Genomic DNA, 26700 nt, shown 5'->3' on the forward strand with positions numbered 1-26700 from the left:
AAAAATGTGAAACATAGATAAAACAAAGAATCCTTCATTTGAAAACAAGATCAACAAACCTATAACCACTCTCATCAATCAGAGAAAAGACCCACATAAATAAAATCAGAATTGAAAGAGAAGCAACAATTGACCCCATAGAAACACAAGGTGTTGTAAGAAGATACTACTAAAAACTATATGCCAAAAAATGAGACAATCTAGGTGAAATGAATAAATTCCTAGAAATATACAATCTTCTGAAACTGAATCAGAGATCCTAATAGATTACAACTAGTGAAATTGAAGCAATAGTCAAAAACCTCCAAACGAACAAAAGTCCTGGACCAGAATTCTTCACAGGTAAATTTTACCAAACATTCAAAAAAGCATGAACACCTATTCTTCTTAAACTATTTCAAAAATTCAAGAGGAGGAAAACTCACAAGCTCATTTTATAAAGCCAATGTCCTAACTGTGAAACAAGATAAAGACACTACAAAAAACAAAAAAAGAAAGAAAAATTATAGGCCAATACCCCTGATGAATATAGAAGCTAAAATATTCAGCAAATATTAGCAAACCAGTTCCAGCAATACATTAAAAAGATCATATAGGATGATTGAAAGAATTTAAGGCAAGCATGCAAGCTTGGTAGTATATCTGCAATTCAATATATCTGATACATCATATAAACAATATTAAAAATAAAAATAAAAGATAATATTAACAGATGAAGAAAGAATTTGATAAAATCCAGCATCCATTTATAATTAGAAACTCAGCAGAATGAAAATAGGGGAAGCATACCTCAATGTCATAAAGGCCATATGTAACAAATGCACAGCCAACATCGTAGTCAATGAGCAAAAACTACAAGCATTTCCCTTAAGACTGGGAATAAGACAGGGATATCTGCTTTTACCACTCTTATTCAAAATGGTACAGGAAGTCCCAGCAATAGCAATCAGACAAGAAAGTAAATAAAAGATGTCCAAATTGGAAAAGAAGAAGTAAGACTGTCATTATTTTCATATGGTTCCAGCAAAAAAAAAAAAAACCCTACTAAAACTGATAAATTAATTCAGTAAAGTAGCAAGGTGCAAAATAACCTGAAATCAACTGCATTTTATACATTAACAATAAACTATCAGAAAGAGAAACTAAAAAAAAAGCTCATTCACAACTGCAAATAAAGTAAAATAAAATACCTAAGAACAAATTTAATCAAGGATGTAAAAAACCTGTCAGGAAAATTATGACACTAATTTTGACACTAATTATGACACTAATAAGGAAGGAAGGAAGGAGAGAAGGAAGGAAGGAAATACAAATAAGTGGAAGCATATACATGTTCATAGAGAGGAAGAATAAATATCATTAAAATATCCATACTATCCAAGGCAATCCATAGATTCAATGCAATTGCTATCAAGATACCAATGGTATAGTTCAAAGAACTAGAAGAAATATTCAAAAGTTAATATGGAGCCATAAAAGACCCAAATAGCCACAGTAATCTTGAGAAGGAAGAACAAAGTTGGAGGAATCACACTACAAGATATCAAACTATACTACAAGGATATAGTAATCAAAAGAGCATGGTACTGGCATAAAAACAGATCAATGGAATAAAGAGCTCAGAAATAAACCCACACTGTTATGATAAATTAGACTTTGACAAAAGAGACAAGAACTTACAATAGATTAAACATAGTCTATTCAATAAATGGTGTTTATTACAGTAAAAACAACATAAAACTCAACACCAAAAAAACAAGGAAACTAATTTTAAAATGGGCAAAGGGCCTGGATAGACACTTCTCCAAAAATGACATAACTGCCAATAGATGTATGAAAAGATGCTCTATGTCACTAAACATCAGAAAGACACAAATTGAAATCACAATGAGATATCACCTCACATATGTCAGAATGACTATCATGAGTAAATCAACACACAACAATTATCAGCAAGGATGTGGAGAAAAGGGAACCCTCATGCACTGTTAATGGGAACAGATTGGTGCAGCCACAGTGCAAAGCAATATAGTGTTACCTCAAAAATAGTGGAACTGCATTTTGACCCAGTTATCCCACTTCTGGGAATATATCCGAAGAAACCCAAAATACTAATTTGAAAAAAATAGATGCACCCCTATGATTACTGGAGCATTATTTACAGTGGCCAAATTTGGAAGCAACCCAAGTCCTATCAGTAGATGAATGGATAAAAACGTGGTACATTCACACAGTGGAATAATGCTTGGCCATTAAAAAGAAGGAAAACTTACCTTTTGGGGCAATATGGATGGACATAGACAGTATTATGCTAAGTGAAATAAGCCAGTCAGAGAAAGACAAATGCCATATGATTTCATTCATATGTGGAATTTAATGAACAAAATAAACTAAAAAACAAAATAGAGACAGACTCACAGATCCAGAGAATAGATCCACTGATGTCAGTGAGAAGGTGGAGTTTTGCAAAAGATGATGGATTTAAACAAAAAATTCAAAACTCATAGACATAGACAACAATATGGTGATCACCAGAGGAAAAGAGAGGTGGGGGAGGTAGAAGAAGGTAAAGGAGGGACAAGTGGTAACAAAATGAAAGTTGGTTTGGGGTGGTGAACACACTGTACAATATACAGATGATGTATTATAGAAGTCTAACCCTGAAACATATATAATTTTACTAAGTAATGTCACCCAAAGAGAAAAAATGTATACATGGTTCCTAATAGCACAGTTTTCTAAACTACTCTGTCTTATTTCTTAAACAATAGTCATTTATTTTTCCCATATTGGATTTATAAACATCCCATATTGGAGATACTGAGAGTAAAAATACAATTGGGGCATATTGCACCAAAATCAATCCTTAAGACTAACAGGATAACTGGAGATTTCCTTTAACTGATAAGTGAAGAAATGTGTTTGTTTACTAATGAAGAATGCTGTTCATAAAGGACAAGTCAAAGGAAGAAATGAGGTTCAGAAGAGCCAAGTGAAAACAGAAATGGATGTTAGAATACTAGCATATTTAATGGCAGCTGACACTCCTAAACTGGTATAAGTTTTTCTTCATATTTTATTTATGTACTTTCTATTACAAATTACAACAAATCCTTAAAGCCAAGTTTTTTTTACCTCATATTCTAAAATGTATATATTTGTTTTGGTTTTTCATTTTGGATGACTCCATTGCCTCCACTGATATTACAGTGTTAGACCATATGCTATTCTGGATACAGACCAGAAGCATTTGAAAGCTGCCTTATACTCCTAATGGACATGTGGATGATTTGACTGTGACATGTGGCCTCATACACATATCCCTTGTTAATGGCTGTGCTTTAGTTAGGGCATACTAACTCTCTTGGCAAGTGCCAGGTTCATCCTCCTGAAGATCTTGCCGCAGTCAAGGGATTGCATTTCCAGAAGCAGAACAGATAGTAACTGGGGAATCCCCTGGACTCTCCTGGAAACCCACACCTGGCAGCTTTTGTAAAGCCAGAAATCTCTTCCCTGGAAGGGCCTAAGAAGGCAATGAGCAAAATCATGTCATACTCCTCAATAACCTAAATTAGTAACATGTCTCCATATTTAAATATCCTTTTCCCTCCTGTGCAATTAAATTATACCATTTTAGTCTACACTCAACTTTCCATCACTCTTTTTCATATAGTCACCATTACTGGAATATTAGTTTAATTATATTGACACTACTATTTTGCTCAAATGAGTAACTGTCTTCCTTATTGGCCTCTATAATTCAGCAATCTTCTCTATCCTTCCCTAAAATTCACTGCGAGTATAGGTGAGGTGAACATGTATTCTGTCCTCTTTGCTTGCATTTACCACCACAGTAACTCGTAAGAAGTTTAAAATCTACTTACTCTCTTCGCACAAATTAACATACTGTTCCTCGTCTCATTAGCTTTGATTCTCTCCTTTATAGCTCTTCAAACAATTTCCCTCCTCATCTGCTATCAGTCTCATTTCAAACACAGTTTTATAGGCCAGAGTGCATCGGTTAAATTCTGCCTGACCTTCTCACTTTGTCTTTTCTTTGGGATTGCTCAGGAACCAATCTCTAGCTGTCGTGAGATGGCTTTGGCCGACCCATAACCTATCTGTGAGTGGATAGAGCAACTTTAAAGGCTGGTTATAATGTCTTTGGAAAACAGAATGAGACAAAATGACCAAATTTATTTATAGCATACTTCTCATCAATAAACATTTGTTGAAAAGCCATGGAAAGACACAGGGCAAACCAAGCATCAGATTTCAAGAGCCTTGTTAGAATGCCTTTTCTATCTTCTCTTTTTCATCCCCTTTGTTCTGAGTGTCCACTGAACACTCTCAACCCACAAGCTTACTTAGACAACCTCACCAGCTAAATCAGAGACTTATTTGGAAAATCAATCTAAAGAAAACAAAAAGGACATTAGTTAGTTGGATGAATTGCACTAAAAATGACAACAGGGTGGGAACTGACTGAGGAAGGGGATCAGGGCACAGCAGAGCAACAGGGGAAAAACTGGGACAACTATAACTGAACAACAATAAAAAAGATTTAACCATTTTGAACCTAAATAAAATCTACTTCCCTTAGAACTATAGATATTACTTTAATACCATCTCCAGAGTACCCAGAACTTAGACTGGCACTTGCTATTTAATTATTAGATAGCAGCTATTCTTTTAAAAATTACTTATTTATTTTTAGAGAGGGGGAAGGGAGGGAGAAAGAGAGGGAGAGAAACAGTAATGTGTGGTTGCCTCTCGAGTGCTCCCTACTGGGGCCTGTAACCCAGGCATGTGCCCTGACTAGGAATGAAACCAGCGACCCTTTGGTTTGCAGGCCCAAGCTCAATCCACTGAACTACAGCAGCTGAGGCATAGATAACAGATATTTTAAATGGAAATGGTAATATTATATTGTTTAGTCTAGAAAAGAGAATATATATGACTTAAAACTTCCTTAAAAACATTTTTTTTAATTTTAGAGAATAATTTTATTATATAAAAAGTGTACGTAATTAGAAAGATATTTGATTTTCCAAGAGGATTTTAAAATATAATACATTATTTAGCTGGTGTTTTCTTCAGTTGATTTTTATTTTATTTATTTTTATTTATTTTATTTGCCCACAGATAAGAATATTTTTTAATTTTTAAGGTTTTTTGTTTTTTCAAGAATACAGGATATAAATATAATATAAAATTCCTTACAATTACTTAATTTTATAGTCACTTATTTTTATATTTATAATATTTCTACTTCCTATAATATAGTTTCTTCTATTTTCCATCGAAAAGCTATTTCTATATTGTTAGAAAAGTATACTGGAAGCACATATGATGTAACATAATTTCTCTAACCCCTTCCAAATATAAAATAGAAAGATTTGCTTGCTCAGAACAAATAATACCAACAATGATAACAATAATAATGATAATTGTTGATAACTGTACTTAATTACAGTGTATAAAATATGGGTAAAACTACTAACTTTTACTGCACTTAAAATGCTAAAGGAAAATTAATGTTTTAAAAAGATGTAAATCCTACTTTCAATTCACAGACACAGACACAAAACAAAAGTATGGTGATTGCCAAAGGGAAAAGGGAGGGGGAGGTAGAAGAGAGTAAATGAGGGATAAATGGTGACTGAAGGAGACTTGGGGTGGTGGACACACATACAATATACAGATGGTATACTGTAGAAATGTACACCTGAAACCTGTATAATTCTATTAACTATCACCCCAATAAATTCAATAAAAAATAAAAACTGTAAAAGAACAATGTTACATTAGGATTCTTAACATCAAACATCTGTGATTCATAGTTGCCTTGTCTTTCCCTCTTCTGTAGTCAGCCAACAAGCTTTGCTCTTTGTCAATAAGATATGATCTGGTAACCTTACTTCTGACTTGCCCCCGGGAAGAAGGGGGAGGACAGAATTACAGGTGGGCACTTCAGAGTGACAAGTCTGTTCCTTGGGCCACTGAAGAAAACAAAGAGGGGCTGCATGGGAGGCAACTCGAGTAGCTCCACATTGCTTCTGTGTAAACATGAGAATCAAACAACCACCAAAAAGCTTCTCGCTTTCTCCCAGCAGAAACTATGAACTTCACAACATAATACTTTTTTCAATTACTTTACACTTCACCCTCATTTTAAAAAAATAAGAGAAAAGTTTCATTCAAGTATAAATCTGGGCAAAATTTGTGTCTTTTTAATGAAATTTATTAAGTTTAGATCTTAATTTTTAAATGTACATATGAGACCTAGTAAAGCATTTATAAACTTGTAACACTAACATATTTTAAGTGTCAAACAGTAGGAATAAAATCTTAACTAATAAAAAATTTATAAAATATTTTTAAATTCTCCAAATTTAAACACTTAGAGTATGAAGGAAGTGAAGCAGAAGGAGACTATAACACGTAGTTTAATCAATATATAACATGTTTGTCAAATCATACTCATAAAATGAGATTTGTATTTTCCAGAAAATTTCTCAAATGGTAAATGTGACTTAAGTTTTAACTTATTTTTATTTGGAATAGATGATATTCTAAAACATTCACTTAGTCCAAATATATTGTTTTGCTAATACTTTATCCCTTAAAAAATCTTCAAAATAACTAGTTCTTACTAGTTCCCAGGGGAAAGAAATATTGTAGTAAATCTGCTTCTTCTAGACGATGCCAATGAGGGGCAATTTCCATAGCCATTTATAAACAGATATAATATTAAACAGTCTTTTATTCTACTTTAAACATGTTTCTTCCAACATTAAGCATGTTTATGTACCTAAGTAATTTGGACTGCAGGGAAATAGCAATCAATCCCTAAAACAAATCATCTCAAACCAAGGAGAACTACAGAGCTGGTTTCCAGAAATAAGAAAAATCTGACAATAATTTCAGGAAATACTCTTCTCAGAAAGTGTATTTGTGTACTTAAATTTGCACTGATACTCTAGAAATAGTGAAACAATAAGGTGGTTTGCAAGTGATGACAGCTTTGGCTGAGATGTAAGAGCAATAGCTACATAGAGGGAATCACATGGCTTCTGAGCAGTCCACTTGTATGATATCTATTAAATATACATCTCAATAATCAGACATATATTGATCTGTTCTTATTACTGTTAGCCATTGCACCAAAGCTGTGTTTTAGATGATCATCTCCAAGGATAAGGAATTGGTCCTTTGATTTGTAATTACATCTCAGAATCAGTCTTAGATGCCATTATCTCAAGGCTCGAGCATACCAGACAATAAGCAGAAGCATTTCTCAGATTATTTCCTTCCCAAAGATAGATTGTGAAAACATACAGCTCAAATTAACATCAATGGACTGTGTCTTTTGAATAGATCCTGGTTCCACTCATCACAATGGCGATAAAAAGAAGCCATCCACAGGTTTTAGCTCCATTTTGCTAAGTGCTTTCCCAGATTTAGTAATGAACTCTCACAAGCACCGTATTATTGAAGTTTGTAATGGCAAAATGAGGAGGGTTCTATACCTTCACCTTCATAAATGAGAGAACTGAGGCTCAGAGGCTTGAAATTCTTTTCCCAGGGCCATGCACAAAGTATCAGAGGGAGACATCACTTTGCTAGATTCCATTTCGTATTTTTTCCAAGATCCATTTTAAAAGGCTCTCTCTCTTTTCTTGTTTTTTTTTTTCATTTTAACAAAGAGAAAAAGATAACAGGGGATTGGATAGTGGGAAGGGGCCAAGGACACATCCTATATCAGCTGAAGATACTGTACATGTATGCATGGCCACACATGAAAGCCCGAGAGAGGGAAGGAAGTCCGGATTCCCAAGTTTTCTGTTTTGCACAAGCCAGCTGCCTCACCCCATCACTTTCGGCTAGGTACTAACCTCTTCTGAACCACAATTCCTCCTTTTTTTTCCTGGGAAGCTAAAAATGTGCTTTTTTCTCAGTTTGTTTTCAATCACCATTCTCCCAGTCCCTAAGGGGAAAAGAAGAGTGTACCAGAAGGTGGGCAGACAGACAGGCAGGCAGAGAAATAACCACTTTGATTTTGCTTTGATTTCTGTTTTGAGTCCTGTAATGACAGATCTCCCTCCAGTGCAGTCTGTTTTGGAAATACAGTTAAAAAGGATATGTGATTGTTTCTAGGTACATTTTAAGTGTTGACCAATAAAAAACAAATATTGGAACAGGACAACGGTTTAATACAGCATTTTTCAAATGTTTTAGTATTCTAAGGCATTTGTGACCTGCTAAAATCTAGTTGCTTCTCAAATACCCTTCGGAATTGTTCAGAAAGATGTGATACCATTTCTAACTGGTGCATTAAGCATCTGGCCTGACTTCACAGAATCACAGATAGCTGAGTGTGCACTCTCTCTCTGTTTTATTAACATCCCATAGGCTCATGTTAAGATGTAGTACTCATGTGTCCTGACACGCATCACTACCTGTTGACAGAAAAAAAACTGGGCTAGACTTGAGAGGGTCTACAAACAGAAAATCTTTTAAAGATGTTTTGGCAATTTAAACAGAAACTTTGGCTTAAAAAAAGAAGAAAGAAAAAAAAGAGCAGCTTCAATTTTACAAATTTATAAAACATGCCCAAGTTTCAGCATGCCAAATCCTCTGAAAATGAGCTAATCTCCAGCTCATTTTCATTTCCCCCTTCTCAAACTAACAGTGCCCATTTTTTCTTTGGGTCATTCCCTTTCCCCCATTCTCACCCATGTGTTTAAATGGGGTTGACCCTACCTCTAGCTCTTACAAGGGGCTTCAGCTCACCGAAAGTCCCTCCCACCTTCCAGTAATAGATTCTGCAATGAGCATGTGAGCAAGTTTAAACAAATGATATGGAGCAGCAATTTTCAACCTTTTTCATCTCATGGCACTCATAAACTAATTATTAAAATTCTGTGGTACATCAAAAATATATATATTTTTGCCAATCTGACAAAAATAGGTATAATTTTGATTCATTCACACCAGACAGTTATTGTTATGTGGGCTGTTGTCATTTTTTAATTGGATAATCTATGGGAAAAGAGGTTAGTGTGTGCCCCTGACTAAATAGTCAGGTATTACATGTTTCAAAAATTCTTCATGCATACTGGTTGAAAATCACTGAGATAGAGTGAACCACACAGTTCTGTGCAGGAGCTTCAGGAGGTGACCGCTCTTCCCTTGCAATATGAGAATGATACGTGAAACTGTTACTGCCTAAGAGGAGAGAGCCTGGAGCTGCCATGTGTCCTTTATGTGTGTATGGGAGGAGGCTGCCAACACTGAAAAAGGCAGCACACTAAGAAACAGAAACTGCATTCTTGTTGACATACATTAAGCCACTGCATCAAGCTTTACCTGAACCAGACGTTACATTTGAATTTCTCAGTTACATAAATCAGTAGATTCCAGCTGTTGATTAGACAGTAAAGCTTGGACATTCAATCACTTGCAATCCCAAAATTCTCTAATGATAGTCCAAGGCATTTAGTATACCAAAAGCCTAGCTGTTCTTTCCTTGTTTTTTTTTCACACCACTTTTAAGACTTTATTCTCATGAAAAACGGTGAGGTGAAGAAAAGTCATGAAGAATATTTCTTTGTGACCTGACTGGGTGGTTCAATTGTTTGAAGCATCTGGCCTGACTGTGCTTCAAACAGTTGCAGGTTTTATTTTCATCAGGGCACATATCGAGATTGTAGGTTCTATCCCCATTCAGGGCATGTACAGCAGCCAACCAACGATGTTTCTCTCTCATCTCTCTCTCTCTTCCTCTCTTTAAAATTGATAAACACATCCTTGGGTGATGGTTTTTAAAAATATTTCTTTCTTAGACTTAATAGAACTTTAATACATTCTAAGATTAAGTTATAAATATCATAGTTGGAGATTGACTGAAGGTCATCTAGTCCTATGTAGCTTCTTTTATATAAATATTCAATGAATTTGTGTATAATGAGTGAATGAGTAAATGAGGTAGCTTAAGTCTAGACAGGTAGGAAGACCTGGATTAACTGTTTCATGAAGTAATTATGCATTGTAGTCACCTTCAACTGGGTATTGTTTAAAGTAAAAGAGGTTTGGTTCATTGTTGTTGCTGATTTCACTTAGAATTATAAGTAATTGGGACAGCCTGGGAAACCTGATTCCAAATCTAATCTCCTCTGTTCATCAGGGACCATCTCATATCCTTTCAAAACAAAACAAGTCTATTACAACAAATACATTTTGCAGACAAAATATCTACTAGAACTCAACTAAGTTGTAACTCCTGGGAATCAGAAATACATGAGGACAAGAAAAAAAATCAACACCAAAATCTCCTAGTTGCCTTCCTCCTGCCCCACTTCCTGGCTACAGAACAATTTCAAAGGAAAATTTTGAAGAGTGTGAAAAAAGCTGTCCTGGACCTTTTCCTGTCCCCTCTTGTGCACTCTTCTTTACTCCTTAATATCCCTTTTTTTGCAGAAGCTCAGATGGCCTCATCTTAATAATGACAGCTCCCATCTTCTGGGTACTTAGTATGAGTCAGGTACTGAGCTAATAACACAGAAAGATTTAGTAATTTATCAGCAGTCATGTGGCAAAGTCAAGATGGAATCAGATATCCTAGACTCTGAAACTCTTGCCCTTGAACATTAGACTACACTGGTTTCTTCTCTCAGTGAAGTGCTCCTTGCTATAAGAATTAGCCCCTGCCGTCCTATCACAGCCTAAGGAGCTTCGTGCTGAAATTTCCTTCCTTCTTTCTCCTCCAACCAGGACAACCATCCCCTTATTAAAGCTAATCTCCCTTAGGTAACAAAGGAGGAAAGTGATCTGGAGTAACTCAGGGTAACTCTTAATCTTTCCGAGGCAGTACATATTATTTCAGAAGGGGCACATATTATTACAAGTTCACTTCCAACTGGCAGAATTTCAAACAGCTGATAAGAGCAAGAAGTTAAAAAAATGGAGACAGTGAAAGTGCATATATTTTTTGATTGGGTCAGAAGGAGGCTGTCTTAATAGTTTGCCACCGAAGTTAGTACCACTAGTACAGATTGCATTTCTCACAATATCTTACCTTCTTCTACATTTTAATTGATATCTTAAAAAATAAGCAACAATGCATAATTAGCATTCAGCAAATTCCTGCTGCTTTTATTTGCCATATGATGAGACCAAAGCCCAGATCAGATAATATAATAAGAAGATATGTAACAAATGGCTGCCTAGAGAATAGAACCTCATTTTTGATACCTATATTCTCATACACCTCATTCTAGATACTCATAATCAAAATTGTCCATTTATCTTTCTTTTCTGTTTAAAGTGTGCCTGAATGGAGACAAAACTGATTAAATATGGATATAAGCCCATAGGAATTTGGCCAGGCAAAAAGTTCTTTTTTAAATATAACCAACTCCTATTTGAAAATAGCTTCCAGAAAGAATTACTTCATAAAATAATTAAATTCATGCGTTTGTTTTGCAAGAACAGAAAAAAATCCGCCATTTATTGAGAGATTATGTTATTCCCATGTCCCTTTCCTCCAAAAATTCAGCAGCTGCATCTCTGTTTAACTTGCGCTAACATTTATTTCTAAGACACTGGCTTTTCAACAGACATTAGAATTCTAAAACTCCTGTACTTAATGGGTCTGTCCTAAGAGGCCAGCAGAACTACAATCATAGAACAATAGGTGTCAATATACCTCTTATCAAGGGTTCACCTTCTACTTTGATACCGCCCATCCTTGAAGAGGAACTCAGAAGGTCAAACTGCTATTAACGAAGCACACAAACAGATAAACAAAAAGAAGCTAATGAAGAGACCATAATCAAATACTCATAGAAAAGACAATTAGCTGGCTTCCTTCGGAAACAAACATTTATAGAAAATGTAAAAATACAAAGGAGAATGTTGTGAACCTCTAATGATAAAACAAATAATATCAGTTTAAGAAAATTGTCCTCCAGGTAAATATTAAAGTAAAATTCTTCCCAGCAATATTTAAAAGCGAAACACTTAGAGGCCAAAAGCAATTACGGGCCAAATAGCAGAAAGCAGCCTATGAAGATCATAATTGAAAATATAAGTCTATAATTCTGGTAATTAAACATGGACATTTATAATGTCTTTCTTCCAATTGTCTGGTGTTTATTCATGCACCTAATTTAAAATAAAATAATTTTAATCGAAGCAAACCATTATTGAAAGCTTGTTTTCCTTTTTAAGATGTTTATATCTTAACCCATGTCCACAGCAGATAAAACATACCAGAAAAGACTCTACTTAATTTTTCTAAAAGTTTTTATTTTAGGGAGGATACCATTATATAAATAGTATAAATATACAAAAAATATTTCATTTTCTAAAAGCTATCTAGAGTGAGAAAAATAACTTATTAGCCCCAGGAAAAGGACTGATTATTTCAATTTTTTAATCTTTTTTGCATCCATGTTTTCCTTCCCTTAAGTAAACCAGTTATTTACTTGAACCTAATTCCTATTCATTTGTTGAATTAATATTCACACAGGATTACTAGCTTTCATAAATTATAACATTTTTATAATTAGTCATTAATGAAAATAATGTTTTAACTTTTTAATACAGATGGTTTAAAAATAAAAACAACCTGTTTTTTCTATTGTAATCTTATAGATATCCTTCCAACATGCTTGTATTTATAGACGCTCGCACCCACTACCTTGTTGTAGTACAACTTGAGACAATGTTGAGATTCCAAAGGGCTGCCTACAAACCAAATAGCATGTGAGCAGGCTGGGTGCCTCATCTTGGCTTCTCTCACTCCCTCTAGCGTTTGCAAAGCCCATGTGCCTGCTTATCCAGTTACCTCACAGAACAAGATCTCGGCTAAGTCCTGCCCATCTATGACATCACCCCCTCCTTCAACCACTGCGAGGTGAAGCTTTAACTTCAGACTTGGAGGTGGGCTGTGTGCTGTAAACTGGAATGCTCTCCCTCGCTCACTCCTCAGTGTAGGAGTGATCCGAAGCAGGACAAGCTCAGCCTGCCGCTGTCGTAGGCTTTGTGTGGACTGGACCCGGAGCTTGAGAGAGGGGGACATTTATTACTCCAGTTCACAGTCAGTGGAATTACAGCTGTAGCGGCAGTATATATGGAATTGCTTTTTCTCGTCTTCCTGGTAAGTGTTTCCCGTGTTTTTCCTTATGATTGTCCCAGAAAGTTTGCTTGATTTTTACTCTCTAGAAAGAAATGTCTTGGAACCATGAGGCATCCAAATCCAATGTTTGCTCTGTCACCAATACAAGCAATGTGTGTGCATGCCAGCCAGGAAGGAAAAATTTGACTATATAGCCAAATGCAAGAAGTTACTTAAAACCTCCTTTCATTTAAAAAATAGTAAATGGCTATGTTCTGTCTCATGTAGTTGCAATTTAAAAAGAGCCTTATGGAAAAACATTAGGTTGAGAAGTTTAATGTTAAATATTAAAGAATACAAGGCATATTTTTTTTCACAGAGAAAAGCGAAAGGTCTTGCTAACTTGGAATGTACTGTATGTGTGGTATGATCACCAATTGCTGTTTTTACAACTGTGAAAGAAAATCAATAATCTCTCAGCCCATGAGTACGCAGTACATGAAAAGCATACGTCTTGCTCACAGCTAGCTGAGCTACTACTGAAGACTAATATGCCTCTGTAAAGATTAACAGCTACACCTAGATTTTAAAGCTTGCACTGCTATCCTGCCAGAGCTACTTCAAGCATTTCAGATTTGCAAACCTCAACTAGTTAATTCAACTCAGAGGAGAGGGAGACTCTTCCTAACCGTATCTCCTCTCCCATAGAATGCCAATATCCATCGCTTGGGCAAATGTAGTATGTGATGAGCATAGTAATTGGCAAAGTCTACTCAGAAAAACTAACAAAGCTGAGCCTGGAAGCTATGTGCGATGTATGCAGTGAATTTGGGGGGCAGGGAGAAAAATGAGTAGAGCCCTCATCAAGTGGGATGGATATGCAGACTATCCATTCACTTGCAATTAATAATAGGGAAATCTTATTATACTGAAAGAAATGCTTTTATACAACAAAGCTTTCAAAAAGTAGTTAAATGTATCTTCTTAAAAACATTTTTCTTTCAGTGAATTAGATCTAAAACAAAATGGTTGCACTAAGGTAAAGAGTGCAACAGGCCTGTATTTGCTCCACCTTGGGGGTGGGGGTCTTTCTAATCATTTATTTATTTATTTAGAAGTAAAAAGAAAATAAACCATAGATATTTGCCAATTACAAAGCCAAATTCTTGCATGGTTTTAAAAATTAGCTATTTAAAATTTTCTTAGTAAATCTGTCTGCTCTAAAATGCACATATGTCATTTCATTAGCAGGAAATAACATGAATAAAGCCACTAGAAAAGTGCTTCAGCTGTATCAGTGCCTTTCTTTTAGCCCTAAGAATATCCTGACCAGCATAAACATAAAGAATGAATTTGTTTTCACATAGGACCATTAATGTATGCCCCAAAGTGACATACGACTGATACGCTTCTCTTTTGAAATGAATAAAGAAAAAAATTGGGCCTTTAAGAGTAACACAAAATATTAATATTATCACTACTACCAATATTAATATGCCAGGTATTAATCAATAAGATTAAATCAGAGGTATGCCATTTAGTTTGCAAATATATGTGTGTGTACATCCATAACATAAACACATACATATATAAATATATTTATTAGCCTGGAATAAAAATCAAGGTTACAAAAATGTGATTGCATATATTTAAGTAGAAAAGTTACACCTAATTTATTTTTAAATAGATCACTGCCAAAACACATCATGTGAAAGGCTCAGCAAATATATTATTGAATGAATAAACATGATGATTTCACAAATACTGTGCTCCTGTATAATACTAACCACCATTTATTAATTAGGCTTTTCATTTCTCTGTTCTCCTCCCTCTCACCTTTTAAATAAATTATGGTTAGTTTTAAAATGCCCAATTAAATAAATGCTTCCTAAACATTAACATTTGCAAAACACATAATTGGGCAGCAAATAAAGTTTTTACAAAAGAAAGAAAAACAGTAAGAAAATTTGTCATAACTGAATATGGCAGCAAAATAGAAGGTATGTTTCTTTTGCTTTCAAGTGTTAATTAGGGAGCCATCAATTCTATCAAAACTTTTTCAGAGCTAAATGAAGCGGTGTGAAATAAATATGGTTGAAATCTTGTGGCTGTCAGACTTTGTTAGCAAGCTATTAATTATCTTTACCCCAGTTTCTTCTCCAGACTATATTGCCCAATCAAATAGAAACTCCAATTATGTTCAGCATCTCCTGCCTGGGGACACAAGACCCTAATGAACACTCAGTGTCCCCACGTGAAAAATACAATTATCAGCTTGAAACGTGCAAATGCACTGCAGAGAGATCTGTCTGTGCTTTTCTTGGCCATACAACTTAAGGCTGTCTCCTGTTTCTGGATTATTTTTAATAACTTTAAACCCGACAGAAATCAGCATCAGAGAGCTTGCCTTATATTGATAATATATAAATGTTTCTTATCTCTGCTTTATTTTTAATATGCCAATGTTCATACCAATATTGAATTAAATCTGGTCATTTTAAAAAATTGGTTTAAAACTGCCATTTCAGTCAATCTTAACTTCCCTCCCCTTTTTAAAGGTGGGTGGGCTACATCACAAAGAATGTGATTAATAACAAGATCCAGAACTAATTTAAGAATTCTGTATAAAGCCCTCAAATATTCTTTTATTCCTCCAGTTTATTGTAATAGCATTATAAATAATTGTTAAAAGTCAAATGAAGACTAGTATAAATGAAGTCAATGAGAGAAATAAGATTCAGTACATTTTTCAAAGGCTGTAATCTCTTCCCTCCTTTTTCCCTTATTCCCCCTTCCCTCTCACCCCCCACCTTTTGCCCCAGAGGCCTTCACTGTTCTTCTCAACGGGAGGCTTTGTTGTAATTAAACTAGAGAAAAACTGACCGGCAGCAGCCCACATCTGACTTGCGGTTTCTGAAAGCGCTGTTCTGGTAGTGTGTACCACCCCCCAGCGGGCGAAAACTCTACAGTAAATCTCTCAGCAATATTAATTCTCCAAACTGCATTTTCCTCTTCGGAACATAAAAAGAGCTGTTTCTCATCTCCTTCTAACATTCCACCATTTCAGAAACTTATAAGTCAACAAACCAATTTCCAAGAAAGAAATGGTTTGTAAATGCCTTCTGAAGGGAAAAAAAACAACAAAAAACCCTCTCTCTTAAGAACCAAACTTGAAGTAATACATTTCAGAAAGCATTTTTCCGTTTCAGAATGCAGATCGACATCACTAAACTTGGTAAAATATCGTACTAAAAAACAGTTTTGAAAACCATGTTTATATTGCACAGAAAAGCAGGTTTCAGGAGTTTGATTTGTCTATTGACAAGAACTCCAGAGACAACAGATTTTAAGGAAGAAGAAATGAAATATAATTTAAGCAGCAGCTAAAGCTGCATTTGTTTTACATATGCAAAATCTCCTTCCTAGCGCCAGCATTAAAGTGTCAGGAATGTATAAAAAGCTCTCTCCAGGTATTAGTCTGCTTAAATGAGAGGAGAGAGAAATTGCTCTTACACTGATGAGACAATGATAGCTTTTGTTCTTTATTCTTTCACTTTTCATGTGCACAAGTTACCGTGGCAACTTTGAAAAGAAAACCCACAGACCATATTTGGTTAAACACCATATTTAAAGTGTGCCACTGGACTGTGGATCGATCAGTGTATGTATTGTTGATTTTTTTCCTCTTTATTTGCCTTAAATCAATAATATGCTACTCTGACATGAGAAAACAAGATACTTTATGGCCTTGGATGTTCCCACCAGCCAGCACAGTGTTTCTACAGCATACAGTAGACCCAAATATTTGTTGTACTAATGTATGGAAATTTGAATTTAGAAATTTTAAGCACCTTATCCAAATTGTACTCACAACACTGAAAAAGGAATTTCATGTTTGCAATGGAAAAAATGTTTGCAGTTTAACAAAAGTAAGCATAGCTTTAATTGTAGTTGCTCAAAAGTCAGTGCATACTTAAAGCATGTCCCCTCCCCAAGCTCTCTACTGCTCACCTTTACCATTCTCTAAATTAATACCTTATTCAATCTTACAAATCTTGGTTCTCTAATTTATTTAGTCTGGTTTATATTGTAAAAGGAAGCAGCATTCACTATGATGAAAGATGACATCCCAGCTTGCTTTTTTGTTTTAAGGATGCAACATATAATTTATAAGCCAAAATAAATGAAGCAGAATTCCATTCATTTATCACAAACCTGTTGGGAAAAAGCATCCGTAACAAAAGGAGAAAGTAAAAATCCTTTGGTTTTGAAACTTTCATCCCCTTTATTGCAAAGATAAAACAAAAACTTCCTCAGACTAGAAAACAAGTCTGGATAAAACAAAATACAAAAAGGCACACTTGCTTCTCTGCCTCTCAGCAAACCCTTAAGACTTCATGACTCTCAGGAGGAGAGTTAGAAGTCCTTCTGCTTGCCTGGCATTAAACAAAAGAATTGGAACTTTCCTGAAATCTGATGATCGTGGAAAATTTAACTACCAGACAGGCTGCTTAGAAAGCATTTTGCTGTCACTATCAACTAACCTGATGTTCTCCAGTTTTTCAGTTTAATCATATATATAGTTTATTTGAAATACCATGTCCTTACAAAGACTTAGTATTCACAGGTTGATAATTGTGTTATGCTTTCTTTCTAGCAGCAATTTAAGCCTTTATAAATAAATTACTTTCCTAAAATTCTAGATTACAATTGTATAAATTCCAATTACCTAGAAATATTTACACACTTGAATAAATTTGATTAACCATGTGTGTTTTTTTTCAATTTTAAGTTGGTACTCAATAATAATCCATTTAATTTGGATTAAAAGTTCTACATGCCATTCTATTATTAGATTTAATATTCTTTAAAGTTGTCAGCATTGGAAGCCATTATGTAAGGCATATCATTAAAAGGAAACTGCAGTCTCAATACTCTATATTTGGTGTAAGATTTTTTTAATATGAGCAATGATTTCAAATCAAATCAATTTGAATCAAAGGTAGCAAATAAATGATTTAGTGAGCTAGCGATATTAATATACAATATAACTTTAAGTGATCAAAACAAGAAAATACCTTCTCATCTCAAACATTCCCACCTTCAAAATATTATAGTAGCAGAGAAGGAATTGCATAAACATGCAGATTTTCTCAACTTCTTGATTTTATTTAAATACCAGTTTTCTATTCAGATACAACTTCTTAAATTATACTGATTTTCTTAAAATACCTAAAAATGATAGTACTTTTATATATTTACATACTTTGTTAGGTGTATCATGGAAATAAATTGGAGGTTTTTCACAAACTTGATGATTACATTATAAATGCAATTTAAAAAAAAACTCCACAATTTTTATTTATAAAAAGAAACTTAATAGAAAAGATCCCTATTAAAATTTTGATTTACCAATGAATTGATCATGTTTTTCTTCTTTTTGCTATGGTTTTAAATGCAATATACTTAAGTAAGGATTCCGTTAAAAATTATTTTAAAATATTCCTTTAAGTAACCAGGGCTCCATTTATGTTTCTCTCCAAGTTACCCCTTAACAATATTGCTCTAAAAGGTCTTTGTTGTTGATATTGTTGTTCAGAAGTAATGGCCTCTTTCAAGACCATGCAGACATAAAGACTGGGAAGTCGATGTTGTGGAAACCTGGCCACAGTGTCCATGCCAATGGGGGTCATTTTTGTTTTCATCATTCACATTCAACTACATGTTTCTATGTGTGTGAATATGCAGAGCTAGCTCAAAAAGAGGAAAGGGGGGGCAGGATTGCTTGTTTTGGTAGGTGAGATCATTATAGCCTTTAATATGCTAAAAAAAACAAACAAACACAAAAACCACTGGTTAGCACTACTATAGTTTCAAGTAGAAATGGGAAGGAGAACATATATAATATAAAACACAATCAAACATGAGTTAAACTGTTTTTAACTTAAGTAAAGGGAGTGGGACAGGTGAGGAATAATCTTTACATATGAAAGAGCATCCTTCTCTCCGTAGAAATCTGCTTGATGTTTTTGCCTTGTCTTTAAAATGCAGTGTAGGAGAGAAGAGGATGGTACTTTCCGAGAATTTAATGAGATTTAAGGCTTTCCATTAACCCTACATTATTATTACTATTATATTAATGGCAACATGAGTATGCACATCAAACAGAGCAGAGGAAGAAGTTTCAGAATTATAAAACAGAAAAAAAAAGTAAATTTTCCTTCTTTTCACACCAATTTGGGTTTTTTTCCTTTCTCTGAATTAAGAGTTGAAAATCACTGCACACACACACACACTTAGAGCTTGATTTAGTGAAATATTTATAGTTCGGATACAAGCTTTATCTCTGCTTATCATGGTGCATCACCTGGGATATCATCTTGCCAACCTGACTCAGAACAATCAACAATTTTAAAAATCCCATTCATCATATTCATCTTCTCGCTTTGGGATGAGTCCTGGAATATGAGAAATGCCTGATTATTGGTAACATTTTAAGCAGTTTCTCACTTACGATTTTTATAGTTTTTAAATTAGTATCTAATGTGTTTTAGCAAAATTGTTTTTTAAGCTTAAATTAACCAAATTATTTTATATTTTGAAATTTTTTCAAGCTTAGAAAACATTTACAGCAAATACTTTTTAAAGTAACTTTTCAGTTATAATTTCAATAGCTTGGTTTTCCATTTGCACATACTAAGAAAGCAACAGTTGTCAAGAAAAAAAGTATACTATAAAAATTCAACAATAATGAGCAAAGCCCTAAAGGCATCACAGTAAAACTTCACATTAAACAATAAATCATTTAAACTTTCCTCTGTGGGTACTTTGCAATATCCACTTGAGACTACTTTATCCAAATGCTGTTAGTTTTGTTCCAAGTTGCCTAAATAATAAATTAAAATTATCTATAATTATCTCTTAAGTTCCCTTTTTTAATGTAGATATGATAGTGTTGGTATCTGGTGACAAAGTAAAAGAAACTAAATTTTCAAAAACAACTGGAAACACGAATTTGGGCCTTGTTTAACATTCACATTCAGTAGTGTTTGAATTCTGGAACAGATGCTATCCTTGTTGGATGCCAGGTAATTACAGGGGGGGGAAGCAAATTAGTTCTGCTTTTTCCCTTAATTTCAGGGTTAAATATTTCCAAGATATCCTAATGTTTCCCACATATACAGTAAGCCCCTGAGCATCCTGGAATTCATATATTGATCCTACCCACCCCTGCCCATCCACCAAAAACATCTTCATGCATATTAATTAGATAATGGACAAAGCAGTCATCATTAAAATCACTGATCTCTTCGGTTAAGTTTTAAGTCTAGTTTCTGAAATGAAAAATACACTTTCTAGAAATTGACCTGTCCCTGTTTGAACCTAGAGAGAAATGCCTCTTCAGGTTTTGATAATGCTTTCCTAACAGTCATTACAAGGAGACACATTGAATAGTGTCCTTTCTGTTCCAAATACAGGTTTTTCAAATTCAGGTTGCTAAAAGTATATTAAAATTATATTTTCCTGGAAAAGGAATTACAACTTTTGGCCAAGAACACCTGAGTAACTAGAGTTTAAAATATCATCAACTCGTCCTCAGAAACACCTCTAAGGTGGAAGGTAGTGGGGTCCACATTCCGGATTTGAACAATTGAGGGCTGCAGGGCATTGAGCATATCAAAAGGAAAGCTTCTAAAGCAAATTCTTTTCAACTCTTTAAATTGCAGATTGTGTAACTTTGTAAGCAAATTCTAAAAGGAATTTTTGTCAAAGCTCCTTGTTCTGTATTTGCTTCACTTCTTTGACATAAAATTATTTTCTCCTTTTTATACACTTTATATTTTACATGCAAGGTTTAAAAGTGAACTTTTAAAGACTGGCCTGACCTGAATTCAAAAGCCATGGAAGGGGCTTATGATCTGTCTCCCGAATGAAGCATTGTTGCTGTGTTTAATTCAAAGTGACACTAATAATCAGTTGACATAAATTATTTGGTAACAATCTCAACTTCATCTCCCACTTTATATAGTGACATGGGCAGCACAAAACAGAGGTCATGTTATCCCTTTTTGCCAACTACTTTGATGAAAGATGTTTTTGCTTAAAGAAAGAATTGAAGTTAAATTTCTAGGCAATGTCTATAGTATGTTAAAGTTCATTATTAGAAGTTCATTAAAACCTTTTACTTTCACAGGAGATGCTCAGACTCAGTATGTTGTAAGGAAGAAACATATAAAGGAAATCTAGTATGCTTCCTTTTTTTCCCCGTGAAGAATATTTGAATTCAGTTTTCTTTACCTCTTAAAAACGAATACCAGTTCTTGCATAACGCGACTACACCAGATATTCTAAGAAAGCAGCAAGAAGCAAAAGCTGGAAATAGCTATTTCACAGCAGGTAATCATACCTCAGGATGTAGCTACTGTACAAAGTTTATACATGGATAATCCTGGATGGGAATAAAGGTGGGGGGTGACTGCCTAAAAAACTTATTGCTATACAGGCCTTAGCATCATGAATGGCTTTCTTCATGAGGATCTGAAGTTAACTATTTCTGACCACATTGCACAGAAGAGCCAATAAGAATTTCAAAGAAACCAATTTCCACTAAGGGAATTAAGCTACACAAAAGAAACCTTCACACAGAAACTCTATCAGAAAGGAAAAAAATACATAGGAAACCATGTGTTCTACATAGTAACAGGAAGCTGAATTGTTTCTGGTCCCCACTTTAATGAGCTTGCCCACAATGCTGAACCACCACTGGAATGTTCACTGACAACAGTGACCCTGATATGGAGGTGTGTGCGTCATAGGATTACTTGAATAAACAGTGAAGAACATTTCCAAGGACTAAATAAGAGTTTATAAGCCCCAGCCCCTCACCAGGAAAAAATATATACATATATATATGTGTGTGTGTGTGTGTGTGTGTGTGCATTGGATTTTCACTCATGCAAAATTTATTTACATCATTCTATAAGGTAGGAAAAATATTAAAGTGTTCTATTTCCATGCCTAAAATTATAAAGGCTAATTAATACCTGAAAGTTCAGGAGAAACTATATTATACAATAGATCAGTATAAATCTATAATTCTCCAGCCATGGAGAAAGTTGAATAATATTTAGATGAGAACTTGAAAAAGGATAAATGCACTGTGAAAATATGTTGTGAGATAGAATATAATGAAAAATGTGCACAAAGCCATCAAACCGTATGATATAAAACATATAACAAAATGAGAACAAAAACAAGAACTACTTTAACATGGAATGGAATTTCATTAGTTGGATGTATTATGTATGTAAATTCATTCCTTCCCTTAAAGTAGATGAAAAAAAGATTTATTTTGATTTTCTTGCTAGAATACCCACCTAACAATGTTTAATAATAACAACAATAAAAGAAAAGGACATCAATAATCAAAGCAAACATTTTGCTTTACTGTGATTCAGGATCTCAACAGGTAACTATTTCTGAATAGTAAAAGAATTGATATTTTACTGCACATTTCTATACCTGTACAGTCAGTTTAATAAAAAGTAGACAAAATTTAATTTTGATTTTTAAAAACAGTAACATTATTGTCTTTAAATATAATAAATTATATTTTTATGAGTCAACTGACTATGACTATTAAGAAAAAATTCAGTATTTAATTAGCTTGGTCAGTGACTAGCTACAAAACTGATATCAAGTATTACTAAAATTCTTTTAAATATTCAATGAGACTTTAATTACATTTGACATTTCAAAATAAAGTGGATTTGGGACATGATACTTCTTAATTTAATACCAGAAGCATTTAAGTTAAAGAGATTATATGATTGGGTTCATTGTTTATTAGGTAGCAAAAAACCCTAAGCATGCAAAAAAAATAAAATATTGAAAGTGATGATAGATGTTTTAATATCCACATCTATTTTGAATACAATCTTAAATATGCTGATCTGATTGCATTTTGTCTTTTTTTTTCTTTTTAATTCACTTCACTTCAGGGCTCTGAAGCTACCTTGTGTAAAGACCTCAACACTGCTGACCATGATCAGCCCAGCTTGGAGCATCTTCCTCATTGGGACTAAAATTGGGCTGATCCTTCAGATGGCACCTCTTTCAGTTACGGCTAAATCCTGTCCATCTGTGTGCCGCTGCGATGCAGGTTTCATTTACTGTAATGATCGCTTTTTGACATCCATTCCAATAGGAATACCAGAGGATGCTACAACTCTCTACCTTCAGAACAACCAAATAAATAATGCTGGGATTCCTTCAGATTTGAAGAACTTGCTGAAAGTAGAAAGAATATACCTATACCACAACAGTTTAGATGAATTTCCTACCAACCTACCAAAGTATGTAAAAGAGTTACATCTGCAAGAAAATAACATAAGGACTATCACTTATGATTCACTTTCAAAAATTCCCTACCTGGAAGAATTGCATTTAGATGACAACTCCGTCTCTGCTGTTAGCATTGAAGAAGGGGCATTCCGAGATAGCAACTATCTCCGACTGCTTTTCCTGTCCCGTAATCACCTTAGCACAATCCCTTGGGGGTTGCCCAGGACTATAGAAGAACTACGTTTGGATGATAATCGCATATCGACTATTTCATCACCATCTCTTCAAGGTCTCACTAGCCTAAAACGCCTGGTTTTGGATGGAAACCTGTTGAACAACCATGGTTTAGGTGATAAAGTTTTCTTCAACCTAGTCAACTTAACAGAACTGTCCCTGGTGCGGAATTCCCTGACTGCTGCCCCAGTAAACCTTCCAGGTACAAACCTGAGGAAGCTTTACCTTCAGGATAACCACATCAATCGGGTGCCCCCAAATGCTTTTTCTTATCTAAGGCAGCTGTATCGACTTGATATGTCCAACAATAACCTAAGTAATTTACCTCAGGGTATCTTTGATGATTTGGACAATATAACCCAACTGATTCTTCGCAACAATCCCTGGTATTGTGGGTGCAAAATGAAATGGGTCCGTGACTGGTTACAGTCACTACCTGTGAAGGTCAACGTGCGTGGGCTCATGTGCCAAGCCCCAGAAAAAGTTCGGGGGATGGCTATCAAGGACCTCAATGCAGAACTGTTTGATTGTAAAGACAGTGAAGTCGTAAGCACCATTCAGATAACCACTGCAATACCCAACACCATGTACCCTGATCAAGGACAGTGGCATGCCCCGGTGACCAAACAACCAGACGTTAAGAGAACTAAGCTCACTAAGGACCAGCGAACCACAGGGAGTCCAGCAAGAAAAACAATTGTAATAACTGTGAAATCTGTCACCTCGGACACAATTCATATCTCTTGGAAACTTGTCCTACCTATGACTGCTTTAAGACTCAGCTGGCTCAAACTGGGCCATAGCCCAGCATTTGGATCTATAACAGAAACAATCGTAACAGGGGAACGCAGTGAATACTTGGTCACAGCCCTGGAGCCTGATTCGCCCTATCGAGTCTGCATGGTTCCCATGGAAACCAGTAACCTCTACCTATTTGATGACAATCCTGTTTGTATTGAGACTGAAACTGCACCCCTTCGAATGTACAACCCTACAACCACCCTTAATCGAGAGCAAGAGAAAGAACCTTATAAAAACCCCAATTTGCCATTGGCTGCCATTATTGGTGGGGCTGTGGCCCTGGTGACCATTGCCCTTCTTGCTTTAGTGTGCTGGTATGTTCATAGGAATGGATCACTCTTCTCAAGGAACTGTGCATACAGCAAAGGAAGGCGAAGAAAGGATGACTATGCGGAAGCTGGCACTAAGAAGGACAACTCCATCCTGGAAATCAGGGAGACTTCTTTTCAGATGTTACCCATAAGTAATGAACCAATCTCAAAGGAGGAATTTGTAATACACACCATATTTCCTCCTAATGGAATGAATTTGTACAAAAACAATCACAGTGAAAGCAGTAGTAACCGAAGCTATAGAGACAGTGGAATTCCAGACTCGGATCACTCACACTCATGATGCTGGAGCACCCGCAGCAGACTGTGTCTTGGTTTTTTTTTAAACCTAAGGGAGGTGATGGTAGGAACCTGTTCTACTGCAAAACACTGGAAAAAAGAGACTGAACGAAGCAATGTACTGTACATTTGCCATATAATTTATATTTAAGAACTTTTTATTAAAAGTTTCAAATTTCAGGTTACTGCTGCGATTGATGTAGTGGAGATGCCTGAACACAATTCTATATTTTAGTATTTTTTAGTAATTTGTACTGTATTTTCCTTGCAAATATTGAAGTTATAAACCATTTACTTTGTGTTCTACTGAGTAAGATGACTTGTTGACTGTGAAAGTGAATTTTTTGCTGTGTTGAACAATCAGGACTGCGTTCACGTGAGATCCTTGTAGTATAAGCACAGGCCATTTTTCACTTTGGTATTAATAATATGTAAAAAAACTGGCTGAATGAGAAAAAATACATTTCAAAAAATACTTATGAAGTAATATTCCAATTATTAAATTTGTATTATCCCACTGGTATTCAATAAATCAAAATATGTGAAGTAATGGGCAATATCAAACTTGCTGCATATCTCCATTTTTACTCTAAGGAAATTAGATATCCTTAAGAAAGTAAGTATATCTTCTGAACTGAATACAGGAGCTGGCTTCAAAGGAGTGTGAGGTCTGTTGTAAAGCCATTGTTAACAGTGCTTTAAGAATAAAGGACTTCACAAAAATAATAAAGTAAGCATGTTTCCAAGTTAGGGGGGAAATATGTATGTAGGAAAACATAAAAAGTTAGACTTGAATAGCATAGTGAACACAGATACCAGAATTGCATTTTGGTTTTTGCCTATACCATCCTGATTTCTGAAAAGTGAATTCTAAAAACATAATTGTTAGTGTTTATAATGTTTTTATCACAAAGGACATCAAACCTTACATATATTAAAAAGGTAGCATAACCATAAGAAATTCCCCTCAACAATGCAGAGAAAGTAGTACTATAAATAAGTGAGAATTTAAAAGAAAATACTAGATATCAAATTTAGATTGGGTTTATGTGAAGTATTTTAACACTGTACATAAATGTTCAGTTTACTTTCCACAATGATTAGGATAACTGCCCATTACTATCACAGTTTTCCAGATATTACATAATGAACTTGAAATGTTAACATTTCTTTCAGGCTTCCTACTGAATTGTGAGATATTACTTGTTTAAAAAACACATCACTTTTCTGTTGCCATGATTTTTTTCCAACAAAAAACCAAAGTGCATTGTACGCCCTTTGGCCAGTCTTGTATGTGCCTTGATCCAACGCTACATGTATTCAGCTTTTAAAATTTGACAAATTTTTCATACTTCCTTAAATATGAAAAATTATGGTCTTCTTGCTGAATAAAACAACAAAAAAGTACAAAGTAATCGTGCTTGCTTCTTCGGGACTATGTTACTATCACTAAAGTAGCAATTTGCCCAGCACATTGATCTAAGGACTCCCATGTATTTTTCTAGGCATAAAAATAAATGTTGGCTACAAATAAAAAAAATAGCAACATCTTGAGCTGGTGTATCATTTTACTTCAGAGTTTAATGT

At 34.7% G+C, this 26700-nt stretch overlaps 2 protein-coding genes across 3 annotated transcripts in view; one reads left to right on the forward strand and one right to left on the reverse strand.

The window, feature by feature from the left end:
• Positions 1–26700, reverse strand: part of MACROD2 (mono-ADP ribosylhydrolase 2) — a 2162759-nt gene that overhangs the window by 1811072 nt on the left and 324987 nt on the right. The window lies entirely within an intron of this gene.
• On the forward strand, positions 12954–26634 carry FLRT3 (fibronectin leucine rich transmembrane protein 3). Of its 2 annotated transcripts, XM_037134376.2 has the most exons (3): positions 12954–13165; positions 21318–21520; positions 23125–26634. In XM_037134376.2, exon 3 carries the CDS (start codon positions 23168–23170, stop codon positions 25115–25117), a length of 1950 nt encoding a protein of 649 aa, XP_036990271.2. In that variant the 5' UTR covers positions 12954–13165; positions 21318–21520; positions 23125–23167; the 3' UTR covers positions 25118–26634. The 2 variants fall into 2 exon arrangements, with proteins under 2 accessions (XP_036990271.2, XP_036990269.2); XM_037134374.2 differs by lacking the exon at positions 21318–21520.

The sequence above is a fragment of the Artibeus jamaicensis genome, unplaced genomic scaffold, assembly GCF_021234435.1.
Source record: "Artibeus jamaicensis isolate MK-2021 breed Jamaican fruit bat unplaced genomic scaffold, CSHL_Jam_final contig_685, whole genome shotgun sequence".
Classification (NCBI taxonomy): Eukaryota; Metazoa; Chordata; class Mammalia; order Chiroptera; family Phyllostomidae; genus Artibeus; species Artibeus jamaicensis.